Source organism: Stegodyphus dumicola, chromosome 9 (assembly GCF_044657685.1).
Source record: "Stegodyphus dumicola isolate Sdum_Otavi_A_Nest chromosome 9, ASM4465768v1".
NCBI lineage: Eukaryota > Metazoa > Arthropoda > Arachnida > Araneae > Eresidae > Stegodyphus > Stegodyphus dumicola.
Genome location: NC_140776.1, coordinates 175,923,435 through 175,938,785, shown reverse-complemented (window position 1 = coordinate 175,938,785; position 15,351 = coordinate 175,923,435). Strand labels below are relative to the sequence as shown.

Genomic DNA, 15,351 nt, shown 5'->3' with positions numbered 1-15,351 from the left:
GAACTTTAACTTAAAATTTAACTGTTAATAAAATTAACATAATTCTTACAATAGGAAGTAATTTTTATTTCCTATTAAATATGACATACATTTCTATTACTCCTTTTAAAATGTAATATTGTGATAATCATTTAATTTATGTAATATCAATAATTATTTATGTAATATTGTGAACTTTAGGGTTCACAATATTATTTAGTGAATCCAAGAACTAAATTGCTATTATTATTATTACTTCTAATTTAACTAACTAGTAAACCAAGAAAATCATAAAATACATAAGAGTTAGCCATTTAGGCATAATTTGTGATCTTATTCAATAGGTAGTCTTTGCGTTATGAGTAAGACGTTTTTCCAGAACTTGCTCATAAAAAGAATCGGATAAAGATGTAAAAACAATATACAAAAGAAAACATAAGATTTCCAGATCAAATGTAAGTTTATTCAGACTCCTCATATTTATCTTTAATTTCACATTATTGTTAACATTGCTTGCCAATTACTTATTTCATTTTCAAATTTGACTTAATCAATTACTTATTTAATTTTCACATTTAACTCGATTATTAGGTACCATATTACTATGATGACTTAAATAATTGACTTTTAACAGGATCTACTTAGCTAAATTTAGAAGGGTCAAAATACATCCCCCTCTTTGTAGACTGCACCAAAATTTCCTTCCACTGAACAGGACAATTTCACAAAGATTTAACTTCGTAAAATACTATAATTAATAAGATTTTTCATTACGAATTTAGAGGAGCATCAATTTTTAGTCTCTGTAAGAAGTCGGGAAAAAGACAAATTTTCAGAAAAAAAATTAATTTAAGTTTCTTAAAAGGAATAAATTGGAAAACGTATCTGATGGTAGACATCTTGAAACAGACCCGAAAATGACTCGGCGATGCCTTACCATCTTGGGAAAAGAAATATATTTCATAGGCGAGGCACTGAAGAACGATTTGCATCATCTTTTCAGGAGCACAGTACGGAACCTCGAAGAACGATTTGCATCATCTTTTCAGGAGCACAGTACGGAACCTCGAAGAACGATTTGCATCATCTTTTCAGGAGCACAGTACGGAACCTCGAAGAACGATTTGCATCATCTTTTCAGGAGCACAGTACGGAACCTCGAAGAACGATTTGCATCATCTTTTCAGGAATACAGTACGAAACATTGAAGAATGATTTTGCATCATCTTTTCAGAATTTCCTGATGAATTTCCTTTCATGAGAAATCTTTCATGAAATACACTGTATAGACCTTCTCAAAATGTCCATTTCATCATCACGGTGGCGAATTGCTGTCCATAGACTCTCAGCAGCACTCTCTTGAACTGCTTCGACATTTTGTGTTGAACGATTTGTTGAAGAACGGCAGAGGTTTTAAGAACACTAACTGATCTAGGCTCCCTAAATTTTTTAATTGATCTCTTCAGTTTCTGAATTTAAATCATTATTCTGACCATATTTTTACGAAAATTGCGAACGATAGTTGACGAACCCTCATTATTTTTAAAATATTAATCAACAATGAAAACATGTTTTTTTTTTTGTGTGTGCGGGACAAACTTACCAGTACTCAAGGGAACAAAAAAGTGGCAATAGTGCCCTCGTGAGAAACTCTAAAAATTTCTGCCAATTGGCAACTAATCAATCTATAATTTCGTCTAAATGTCTCTGGTTGTTTGTTATTTAGAATGTTCCCTGAAATTAACTTTAAATCTTTGCTTTTTGATATATTTTTACTCTGAACTTCTATGATTGTTACAGAAAATCTGAATACTGGGGTTTTACTCGTGCACTGAATGTGAATAACGAATAAGTAGTAAAATATTATTAAATAAATAATTTTTTTCACACTATTTAATTTGTAAACTTTTGTAAACTATTATATATTTTTCACACATCTTATTACCTGGTACTTCAAACACTTTCTCTGTTCTTAAATGTTCCTTGATATACCAAATCAGTAGTGATCCGATAAAGATACGAAAAAAAATCCCAAATCATAATATTTAAATACTTGTGCAAGCCACGCCATCTATCGGTTCATTTAATAACCTCTACAATTAGCTTAAAATTAATTACGAAATATCTGCATTATGTTTCTGGCTTCAGCATAAGAATCATTTAAACAACCTTGGTTTTTGCTAAGTAAACTTCAATAGCTTATTTATTGGAAATCAAGGTTACATTAAGTGTAGGTTTTCTCTGTTTATTCTTTAATTAAAATGTTGTGGGTATTTAATATTATTTCTGTGTGCAGGGACACATTAAAACATTTAAATTCTACCTGCATTCAAAAACGAGAAAAATTGCCTCGCAACAACAAAAACTTCTTTTTCTCAGTTCTTTACTGAAAACAGTAATTCACATGTGTACAAGTCAAACATAAAACATGTTAGTATACATTGCATTTTTCTAAATATAATTACTTAATAATTCGGCAAATTATTTTCATTTCATGCTGCATAACGTTTCTGATTTAGTTTTTTAAATTATACCAGAATATTTCTTATTGAAAACTGTCAGAATTAAAAGTAATATACGAAAGTTTAAGTAATTATCAATGTTGGTGAACTGTGCAACAATTAATAATAAAAATTTTCTCACCTCTATCAAAATTTTATTTTGTGTGTGGTATATATCCTGATATGTTTTCATAGCAATTAATTTTATTAAAGTTTAAATACTATTAATTAATAACACATACTTATTCTGTAAATATAAGTGTTACACATCTTAAATTCAACTCCACGTTTTTTAAATCAAGCAAAAAAGAAACTACTGCTACTGATAATAATAATAATAATAATAATAATAATAAATCTGAAATGTTTCAGATTTTAAATTACGTCCAAAGGGGTGTTTTTTTAACGTTTTGTGTGTTACCTTTATTTATTAAATATCATGTTCTTTGCACTTAAACCATAAAATTCAGTTCAAGAGCAATATCGCAAAATAATGTTAAATTAAGCATATCTTTAGAATTTCCGATATACACAGTCTCGCGAGCTGGAGATAAAAATATTTTTTTTTATATATAACGTTGCCATTTCTCGCTTTTAAAGCATTGAGTTTGTAAATCAAAAATTCGTTAAAGTTTTACAAAATATAAAATCTATAATAAAACAAATTCCAAATTTGGGATTTCAGATGCCCATATTCGCAGTAGGATTTCGTCATTCAAAATTCGATGGCTCTATGTACCATTGTTTTATCACAATGCGAGAAATAGACAATCATTTATGCAGATTTTTCATTATTTAATTTCTTCAAATATAATGCAGGACTCTAACATTTTGTGGCAACAGTTTGAAAAGTGAACCGACGTTTATGAGTCCGACGCAAAATGCCAAAACGAAAGCAATAGTCCTTCGGGACTGAAATCCCTTTGGACTAATAATAATAATAATAATAATAATAATAATAATAATAATAATAATAATAATAATAATAATAATAATAATAATAATAATAATAATAATAATAATAATAATAATAACAGAAATTTGAAATGATTCGATATCGTACCGATTAATTATTGTAAATTAAATGACATCTAAGTTTAAAAAGTTTAAACTTAGGTGTCATAGTAAAGACTTTGATTATCTTGACTAAGATAGACTATGATGACTATGACTATCTAGTAAGGACTATGATTATCTTGAGGAAGGATATTCAAGCCATAATCTATAAAAACTAATGGGAGCGCGAAGTTTTAAAATTTAAACATCATACATGAAAAATATCCCAAAATAAAAGTTGTTATCAAATTAACATTATAAACCTTTTCCTCTTCTTACCCAGTAGAAACAGGGTTTAGTCAAGTCAATAGTGGGCTATGGAAAAAAAACATGAAACAATATGAACATTTTTGAATGAAATGATTTAAGAATTAAATTAAGGAGATTTTTCCAAAAGTTAAAAAAAATAATTGCACTGATACATCAAGAACAGTAAGTATACTGATTAAAGTAAGCATACTTTTGCGCAATTTGTTTCTGATTACTTGTTTATGTTTCTAAATTAAAAAAAAAATAAAAATAATATAAGAAATAATAAAACAAAAATCTAATAAATATTTTTTTTCAAAGAATTTTTTTCATATTCTTAGTCTCACTCTTAACTTTAATTTATTTATTTGTAATCGTTAGTATTGCGGTTATGTTGTATTCTGTATATTATGGAGAAAAATGTAAAAAAGGCCTACGAAAAAAACCATTCTTTTTAAAGGGGTTAATCACTGTGTTTGATTTGACTCTTGCTTTGGTATAAATACTGTCAACCAAATATAAATTTTATTTTGAATCTTGTTTCTTATACAACAGTGTTGATATATTTTTATCAACGAAGAAACCATATTTCAGAACATGGCCAAAATATGTCAGGCTGTCACATTAATAACAGTTTCGCATTTTTCATTTTAATGTTTGATGAATCACGAGAGAAATTATCAAAAGTTTTGTAGAGTTTTCCCATTTTAGGCATTACTTAATAAAATTAAAACATTCATTGTAAGATACTACTACATAAATCTTGGCAGGTAACTTGTAGAAGTATTACGTTTTTCGAAGCAGGAGGTACTAAAACTGTGAACTGCTCTCTTCGGGGTTCGAAGTCCGAATCTCCTGTTTACGTATCAGACGTGCTGCCAGGTACACTGCGAAGAAACACGGAAAGGAATGGAAAATACTTTATGTAATTGTCCTTTTTAAAGGGCAAATTGGGATGAGTAGAACTAATTGCAAATCCTTGCGATGACAAATTATCGTTCGCCACGTTTTAGTTAGGGCGCCATTTGTAAAGTCTACTATAATTTTTCGATGTAAAAAAAAATGAAGAAATCTGCAATGTTCTCCCGGTGATTTTGAACTCAGGCTTCCCGATAACGCATCGGACCTGCTTCCATTTATACCACGGAGACACGTGGAAAGGAAGAAATAAAATATTTTGTAAATTGTAAGATTAGAAAATTGGGAAAAGGCAATAGGAAGAATAGCAATAGGAAGAAAATATTTTGTAAATTTAAGATTCGCAAAAGTATTTATGGATAAACTGTAGGATAATTTTGGACGCAATATCTTCATTGATAGCTTCGTCATTTCTAACAAATGTCTAGTCCATTCTTAACAAATAAAATTAAAAACCTACATAGTGAAATTAATATAAATGGTTTCACATGGAAGACAAATTGAGATTATATTGTTACAGTTTTTTTTTTTTTTGTATTGAATAAGCTATTACATCCTTGTACGAAGTAAAAAGAAAGTATTGTAATCGCGAAGAGTTTCAGGCATTATATTTCAACGAAAATATCCATTTTGACCGCTATCGAATGTAATTTAACTATGTTTTTGCGTGATGTTTGTACGTAAGGACAGAATGAAAGACACTTTTCCTCCAAAAAAATTATAAAACTGCTTTAAGATGAATTCTGAAGAGAATTTTTCGTGGCGTCTGTACGAACGTATGTACGTACGTACGAACGTATCTCGCATAACTCAAAAACGAGTAGCCTCAGAACGTTGAAATTTTGTATATAGGACTGCTATAACATGTAGATGTGCACCTCGTATTTTGGTTGAAATCGGCCGCACCAAACGTATATAAATATATTTATACTCTATTACCCGGCTCAGTAATATCAGTTTCTTTACTCTTATATGTTTGTAGATTGTACATTTTCTGCTTTAAAAATGATTGAATTAAGTTGTTCTTATCTTCCGGTTAACGTTTTTATGCTTTTAGTAAATATGTATGCAATATTTTTAGAATTATCAACAATTTTAAAGTTGCTTAAGTGCCGCTAAGCCTAATAATTTTTTTGATGGCGACCATTGCTTGTTTAAATTTGAAACAGCAGGATAGTGGATTTGTTGCCAATCTAGAGAAATTTAACTTCGCAACAACAAAGATAACGCCTTTATTTATTATTGCGAATTAAATCATGCTTAATCCTTTCTGGAATTTTTTCGAGGAAATAAGTGTTTAAGATTTACTTCGTAATTTTTAATACAGATATTTTGAGATTTTATGAATTTTTGCCTTGTCGCAAAGTGAGAACTGAATTAATTGAATGAGAAATACTCAATCGTCTGTGGAAAACTGTTTCTTTTTTGTTTTGTTTGCTTAGTTTCTTGTATACATCGTTCTAGATTTATTATAGTATTTAAATAGAGCATGTGGCAACGATTAGATAATTCTTTAAATGATATCAATTTTGTGCATTCTGAGTTATAATATGAACGAAATATAATACTGTTAAGTGAACCTAGCGCCAGAGTGTGGCTATGGTAAACAAATAGAGTAAATTTTAAAGAATGCATTTATTCTATTGTGGTTTATGCGTTGTGGGCCAAGTAGATTTAATTCAATCCAATAAGTTTAAATTAAATGCAAGAAAAAATGCGTATAATTTTATATTTCGTACAAGGAAGTCATGTGGGTGTACACATCAGATTTTTTTTAAATAGTATTGATTAAAATTGTTTTATATTACCGTGCAATGCAGCACGAGACTTATGTGAAGAGAAAACTGCGCTGGAAAAATTAAAAATATAGGAGCACGCGCATTTAATAGATAGATATCTTGTAATTGTACTCTTTTGCTATCCAGAAAAATCAAGAAAATTCTCGTGCATTTAAAAATCTTATGAAAAACGGTAGGAAAACCTTTCAGTTCAGTTTTGTTTAGAAAACTGTTGTTGTTGACTGTAGCGATTTCACGGTGAAATTAGATTAGCTTTCACTATGAATTAGTTCTGTTGAAAGTTTTAGTAGTTTAAAAGATAACTACTGTGAGGTATTGCAATATTGTACGAATATATGAGGAAATTTAAGCATTTAATATAATAATAAATAATAATAAATTTTATCCACTTTTCATCGGATTTGTGCATTCAATTTATTGTGAACCCGTACGCACGCAACAATATTTTCGTTTCCTGGTTATTATATTATTCATAACACTCTCTATAACACATAACTGAATTAAAAACAAAAGGAGACATGAATGAAAGCATATGCAGATGAAGTTACATGTATGATGACTTCAAGACGCGGTGCGGGAAGCGCTACCAGGAAGACAGCGGATCTGGATCAAGGGTATCAATGAACACACCTTTTCCCTGAATGTCAACTACCTTTCAAATTTCAGTTAGTATTCGTGAAAAAAAAATAAATGTTCAGCGTCCAATTTGTTTCAGAGTACCTACCGAAATACCTGTTATAATTAGATGCTGAAGGTGGAAAAAAAGATGCTTTTGCACCTTGACCAAATTCTTTTTTAATTTTTTCTAAAAATTTTTGCTAAATAGGGTATAAAAGCAGCAGTTTTCTACGATTCCAACATTCGGATTTACGTAGGCAATCCAGATCTATAGAGAAATGAAGGTGAGTTCTTAGAATTGTCTCTAATGGAGCTTGGATAATCTGTAACGTTTCAGCCATTAATTCTAACTGGTTTGTATCTGATTATATAGATGCATGGGTTCAGATCTTGCTTGGGTTATATCGTTTAAATATTTAATATTCCTCTATCTTAAAAGAATAGTCTACTATGAATGGATTAAATTTTAATAGTGATTTTTATTAATTTGTCTTATTTTGAAGTAAAATGATATTATGTGTAAACATTATGTTAATTTTATTAACAGTTAAATTTTAAGTTAAAGTTCCTTTCCTGTCAAATTCTTAACTTCATCTTACTACTTACGGCCAGAAAGTACTTTTGGAATCTTGCTGAATATTTAATGAGGAGCGGTATTTAAACCACGAAGTTACTTAATAATCAGAGTTTCTGATTGACGCGCGTCTGCCATTTTTGGCCACTCTCTCTCAAAGCTGTTACTCGGCCGTACTCAGACCCTTGCTAAGATTCGTAGTCAAATAAGTTAAGGGGCCAATTTGATTTGAACCTTGATAGCTTCGGCTATACTTCTTTAGTTAATCTTAGTTTTAGTTTAATTTTTAGTCTTTTAAGTTCAAGTCCAAGTGCGGGCTTTGCTTGTACACTCCCAGGCGGAGTTTTGTTAAATCTTATTGGAATAATAAAGGGTTAGTTACCCTTCTATCTTGTTGTTTCTCGCCACCGAACTCAAGCGATTATTCGCTTATCAGTTCTTAGATTCTTCACTTCCAACATTAACTTAGAATCCCGAAGTGAGGAACTCTACATATGTAATATAGGTTATACCTTTATGACTTCATCTAGAATTGATATAAAAAATGTAAATTCTTTTACTAAGTTTTCCTTTCGTTACTCTAGCTTATTCAACTGAACAATCCGCAACAATTTCAATCCCTTGAACTCATAAATATTGTAGTATATTTCGAAAATAATCTAGATATCAAGCTTCTAAAAATTAATTATGTTAATTTTCATTACTATCTCAGGCATTTGGTTGTATGAGCTAATAATAATTTAGGTAAGTTTAAGATTCAATAAAAGTAATAGCGATGTTTATAGCTAGAACTTTCCATGGAAAGCAAATTTTATTTTTGAAAAGTCTTAGCCGACCGCAGCTAATTTAAAGCCAAATAAAACATACTTTAAACTTTTCAAAGATTAATAAATGATTCTTTTAATATTAAAAATGTAGTCTGTTAGTAAATTTATTAACAGCATAAAACAGTGTCTAGGAAGTGCAACTGCATTTTGCAATCATATGATTACAAGCTTTATAATAAAAAAAGAGTTAATAGATGCTTATATATTGAACTTCATGTTATGAAAATGCAGCTAAAGTAAACGATCTGCGTAAAGTAGATAGTCTAGGTCAGTGGCCTTCAAACTCTGTTACCCGAAATGAGTCAAATCCAGGGGTTTAGCAGGTCAAAATAAAAACGATATATGACATATGTCAAAGAGAATGATGCGAAGAGCGCTGCAAAACTGAACAGTTTTCTAACGGAAAATGAATTACATTTAGGCGACAGCGTTAGAAGCACCTTGGAATGGAGCACCTTTTTCGGTTGAAGAAAACTGTAAGAGAATGTTTTCCAGAAGAGAATCTAAGTATTATGAGGTTTTGCCATTTTTACTTCTTTGTACAAAGTAAAAAGGAAGTATTGTAATCCCGAAAAGTTTCAGGCATCATATTTCAACGAAAATATCCATTTTCACCGCTTTCGAATGCAATTTAACGATGTTTTTTGCGTGACATCTGTGCATAAGGACAGAATAAAGGACACTTTTCCCTCCAAAATATATATACATATAAAAATAATTTAAATGAATTCTGAATAGAATTGTTCATGGCATTTGTACGTACGTATCTCGCATAACTCAAAAACGGATAGCCTCAGAACGTTGCAATTTTGTATATAGGGCTGCTATAACAAGTAGATGCGCACCTCGTATTTCGGTTGCAATCGGACCCACCGAACGTACATAAATATATTTATATATATCTCCACTCTGTTACTCGGCATTGTGATCTCAGATTCTTTACTCTTATATGTTTGTAAATTGTTCATTTTTTGCTTTAAAAATGATTGAAATATATTGTTCTTATCTTCCGGTTAATGATTTTATGCCTTTAGTAAATCTGCAAGCAATATTTGTACAATTATCAATAATTTAAAAGCTGTTTAAGTGCGGTTAAGCCTAATTTTTAAATAACATGGCGGGCGATTTTGTTTACGTTTGAAACAGCAGAATAGTAGATTTGTTGCCAATTTAGAGAAACTAACTTTCCAACAACAAAGATAACGCCTTCATTTATTATTGCGAATTAAATCAAGCTTAATTTTTTTCTGGAATTTTTTCGAGGAAATAAGTGTTTAAGATTTATTTCGGAATTTTTAATACAGATATTTTGAGATTTTATGTATTTTTGCCCTGTCGCGAAGTGAGAACTGAATTAATTGAATAAGAAATACTCAATCGTCTGTGAGAAACTGTTTCGTTTTGTTTTGTATGCTTAATTTCTTTTATACATCGTTCTACTAGATATATTAGAGTATTTGAATAGAACATGTGCAACGATTAGATAATTCTTCAAATGATATAAATTTTGTGCATTCTGAGTTACAATATGTACGAAATAGAACGCTGTTAAGTGAACCTAGCGCCAGAGTGTCGCTATGGTAAACAAATATAGTGAATTTTATTAAAGAGTGAATTTATTATATTGTGGTTTATGCGCTATCGACGAAGTAGTGTTAAGTCAATCTAATAAGTTTAAATGAAATGCAAGAAAAATGCATATAATTTAATAGTCCGTACAAGGAAGTTATGTGGTGTACACATCAGATTTTTTAATAAGGAATACAGTACTTTTTTTTAATTCTGTTTCGTAGAGTACCTGTAGCATACTGATCTACTATAAATATTAGTTAAAGATACTTTTTCTAAGTGTAAGCTGGGGTCGTCCGAGAAAAGCCTCATATTTCTAAGAGTTCTGTGAGTTGACAAAGTTTGAAGACCACTGATGTATCCAGACAAATCTTAGGAGATCCATGTTTGTTTTACCGCATTCAAGATATATTTTTCTGAGGGTAGGATAGTGTTCCCAGAAAAAAAAAAAAAAAAAAAAAAAAAAAAAAAAAAAAAACGATCTTATAGTTCTAAGATTTCCGTGAGTTGACAAAGTTTGAAGATGACTGATCTGAATCAATTCCTAATGTTTTAATTCTGCATAAGGGCAGAAATACGTGTTAGAATTTGAAGCGAAAAAAAATAATAAACAATCACTGGGTTCTTATAATACTGGCTTAGATTTCAGTTTAAGAGTTTTAATTGTTGGTGAAATGTGAATGTTCTTCAAGTGAGAATAGTAATAGCAAGATGCAGTGTAATTAGATCAGTTGTTTCAAACTGGCCTAAATCTGCGGGATTTCTAATAGAAGATCCTTAGAGTTAAATCCCGCTGTAGTTACTTATATTTAAATTTTATTTTTCAGATCCTCATCTTGTGCGCTCTTATTGCCGCTTCTCAGGCAGCAGTCCTTCTTAATCATGGATTGATTGGAACTGGAGCTAGTGCACAATACAGAAGCCAAGATGTAAGTATTTATTACTGTGTAGAGTTATTACTATTTTAATTAACCAGTTATTTATAATTTCAGCCTTTACTATCACTTCTCCATTTCCTTACCAGAAATGTAAATCGGTTTGAAGATATTTAAGCTGATGTTTTCAAACTGTAAGAGAGAGTGTTTCTGTCTTTTGAAGACACGTTACTAGGTTTAGCCCTCTTATTAGATTGTGATTCTTGTGCTTGGCCTTAATTTGCCGACATTTAATTGTTATGCAGCTACAAGTTCTGAGCTAACTTAGGATTTATAATTAATTCGGAAGTCTTTGACTACTACGCTTAATTTGAATTTGACTGTTACTTTAAGTTACATCGCCTAAAGTACTGGCTGATCTCAGGATACCCTGAAGAACTAAAATACTTCAGGGTGCATTAGTAAGCCTCTAAAATAATATGTTATGGCTGTTGTTTTAATATAAAGAGGTGAAATAAGCATTTAGAAAGTACAGTTACCTGTCTCAATACAGAGAAACAAACTATCTCTTGTTTAAGGCGTCAAATATTGAAGAAGTGTTAACACTTAAATAATTCTGGCCGAGCTGACAGATAAATGGGATACTAAGGTTTCAACAATTAAAAATGGCAAAATATTTGAGTTTAAATTCATAAAAAAGCATTAAGTATTTAAATACTGAAAAACATTTTTAGAAATAAATTTCAAACAAATCCTGTTTCCCTAATAACATGTTTTCAAACCAGCATTGTAGAGACATCAGGATTTTTTTTGGAAGCCGGAGAGGTGAAAAATTAGCAACGCCTTCGCTGGGAATCGAACCACGGACCACTCAATTACGCGCTGAGCGTGCAGACAACCACACCACGAAGGCATGCCAAGAAGTCGAGAGAAATATTTTATATGCTCCCCTTTTAAAGGGCGACTGGTGTGTTTAGGGGACCGAATCGCCAAATCCTGGGTGAGGAAAATCATCATCCAACCCTCTTTTAGTTCGAGCGCCATTGTAGAGACATTAAGTAATTTTGGAAAGCAGGAGTGATGAAAAATTAGCGCTGAGCGTGCAGACTACCACACCACGAAGGCATGCCAAGAAGGCGGTAGAAATACCTTATATGCAAAAATTATTTAAATATTAAAATGAGAAAAGTAAAAAATTCCTAGTAAAGGCTTTCAATTATTATATATTTCACTAATAATGTGACATTTTAGGCATTTCAGACAATATTTAAAGCAATTGTGTACTCCTCTAGGCATTAAATTAGCTTGTTTGTGTTTAATTGTGCAGAGAGTTTTATTTCTTTTGAATGAGTACTTCTTTCTTAGGACAACTTCTTTCCTTCTGTGTCATATTAATTTGCCTGATAATAGTTATTGTAAAGTAATTTAAAAATCACGGATATTTCTTCCATAAATGATTATGTTTAAGTTTTCTAACTGAAATTATCACTACGATAAGTGGGATAAAAATAATAATTAATCTTTTGCAATATTTAGGGTCTTGGCAACTATGCTTTCGGTTACAACGAGGGTCATGGATCCGGAGCCACATTCCGAAAAGAAACAGGATCCCATGGAGTCGTTGCCGGATCTTACGGATTGACCGTAGCTGATGGCAGACAAAGGATTGTCAACTACGTAGCTGATGCAGCTGGATTCAGAGCTGATATTAAGACAAACGAGCCAGGAGTTGAGCCCAAGGATCCAGCTCATGCCGCCATCAATAAAGCTGGAATTATCGCCCCTGCATTGACATACGCAGCTCCTGCTGCTGTCCACGTCGCTGCTGGTCATCCTTTTGGAGCCTACAGCTACAACACTCTTGTCGGACATCATGGAATCGGACACCATGGTCTTTGGTGGTAGAAGATATTTAGCTAATGTTAACTTATGATGATGCTTTAATTCGTGTTAATGATCTCTTGATTTTATTGATTGCACGGTTTTTAACCCTGAACATTCTAAATAGAGCTTATTTGCATAGTGCTAAGATCAGTGTGTTCATTTTGACCCTATTCAAATAAAACTCTACTGAATAACTTGTCTTTCTTGTTTGTTATCTTATTCTGAAAACTACCATGATCTTTTGTTGTTTTTTACTCTATGCAAATAATTCGTTTGCCTTACCTATCATAATTGGGTAAAAATAACAAAAATAATTTACAAAGAAAGTAATTAATATTTTGTAAACATAGCACTTCATAAGTATTTTGGTACTAAATGGCTTAAAAGGGGGAAAATCTGATGTGGCCACCACGTGACATCCGTGCACAGCCTTATTAAATTATACACATTTTTGGTTGCAGTGAATTTAAACTTATTTCCTCCAAATATAATAACTGATCGCTCAGAGGAAGTTGAAAATGACAATAAAAAGTTCGAATTTTAAAATTAAATGTCCCGTTCTATTTTAATCGTAGGACAGTCAGATTTTTTTAAATTTTATAAAACGAAGGTGCTCAGCTAAATGCTATAGCAGTCCCATATACAAAATTTCAACTATCTGCAGCTAATCGTTTTTGAGTTATGCGAAATAAATACGTACCTACAGATGAAAGTTACGAAAAATACATACGTAAACATAGACGTATCGAATGGCTTTAATTTGAAGTATCTTGTACAAATATCAAAAGAAGGGTGTTCTCCTATCTTGCAAAGATAAAGGAAGAATAATAAATAAGAGTAGCAATTATGTTTCATTGACCTTGATGAAACCTGACAATGAAAATTTTATAACGTCAAGAATCCTTTAGAAATAAGAAAACTTGAACATATACTTCTATTTCTGGAATTCAAACATAGAATTTAAAAAAAAAAAAAAAAAAAAAAAAAAAAAAAAAAAAAAAGCACCTTGTTATGCAGACCTACAGCGCAAGAATGCAGGGAAGTTATGCAATTCGTTTCAATTTAATCTTCTTAATTCTTAATTTTTCGAAAAATAATATATGCAATTATAAGATATAAAATTTCTTGCAGAAAAATGCATATAATGCTCTTAAAAGGGAAACCAAACGTTACATTTGGTCTACAGACAGAATGTTTGATTATGGCTGAGAGAATTTCGGTGTTAATATTGCTTTTCAGAATGCAAGTGACTGTATCATATATAGTATCTTTATGGTGATTCTCAATCAACTATGGTGGCTTTTAAGTTACTAATGTTGGTTCTCAAGCAACTTTTGATTGATGTCAGTCTTTGGATAACATCTGAGCAAAAATTAACAAAGGAACTACATTTGTTATGTCAGTAGATTTTTTCAGAGTCTATGCAAAAATATCAAAAGTAATAATCAGAACCAGTATCATTTTTGAATAAACAAGATCTCATTTTATGGAGACTTTCATAGACAATCAGGTTTAGTTGTGAGCCTTTCTGAATTCATAAGTATTTCCCTTTCAACTCGAGATTGTATTATGCATTCCGAATTAAATTGAAAATATTTGATTTGGCAGCCTTGAATTAAGAAAGAAGAGTTCCAAAAATAATAATCCTTTTTATATAGAAGCTATTTAAGTAAAGTCTCTCTCCATTTATATGAAATTAGCGCATTGCATTCAGTTTGCACTATGATATGAAACGGTAGTATGTCCCTCCAAGGAAAACATATCTGATTCTTAAAGCTTCCTGCTCCGAAAAGAAAATTAATTTCGCTACAATTTTACTTTTGGTGCAGTTAGTGTTAACATAATAATCAGCAACTCATTTGCTTTATAACGTTCTGCCTATCAAATTTCGTTAACCCTTTCGCCGTCTTCTCCTGTCCGCGAAAATTTCTCCCCATCGGCCCTTTGTTTTTCGCGGCGTGTAATGTTGTTTTCTCTGTACATACATAGTGGAGGAATGTAAATGAATATTAAGTAAAACTGTAAGGAAATAAAGCATAATGGAAAAGGGATCCTCTCTTATCTCTTATCTTATTAATAACACCTCTGCTTATTTCTAGCAGCAGCATTAATTTGATAACATCTGATCCAGGCAGTCCACTCCTCCCATTTTGTTGTTGTAATTTTTTACAATTATTGTTTTTTTTACAGTTCATTTCCGTGTTTCAACATCAATCATCGAGTTATTATGGACTGTACTCATCAAACGTATATCCTTCTTGTCTTTCCAATTCACAACCTCATTTTTTTCTCTTTTACTGCTTAGTAGACGTTGAAGATCTCTCACTGTATTGTATCTTATATAAAATGGCGCGAATATTCATAAAACCCGGGGGGGGAATTCAATTATAAATAGAATGTCTGATTAGTACTACACATAGGAATTAGAACAGGTGACAGGTGACGGAGGACGGGGACGCCTGGTGTTTAACGGAGGTAAACAGGCATATGTCCCACGCCCTC

At 31.3% G+C, this 15,351-nt stretch overlaps 1 protein-coding gene across 1 annotated transcript; it reads left to right on the top strand.

Moving 5' to 3' along the window:
• The first annotated feature begins 7,349 nt into the window (after positions 1-7,349).
• LOC118185635 (cuticle protein 14-like) lies at positions 7,350-13,049 on the top strand. The gene is made up of 3 exons (XM_035355525.2): positions 7,350-7,404; positions 10,918-11,019; positions 12,502-13,049. Exons 1-3 carry the CDS (start codon positions 7,399-7,401, stop codon positions 12,868-12,870), a joined length of 477 nt encoding a protein of 158 aa, XP_035211416.1. The 5' UTR covers positions 7,350-7,398; the 3' UTR covers positions 12,871-13,049.
• Positions 13,050-15,351: the final 2,302 nt, after the last annotated feature.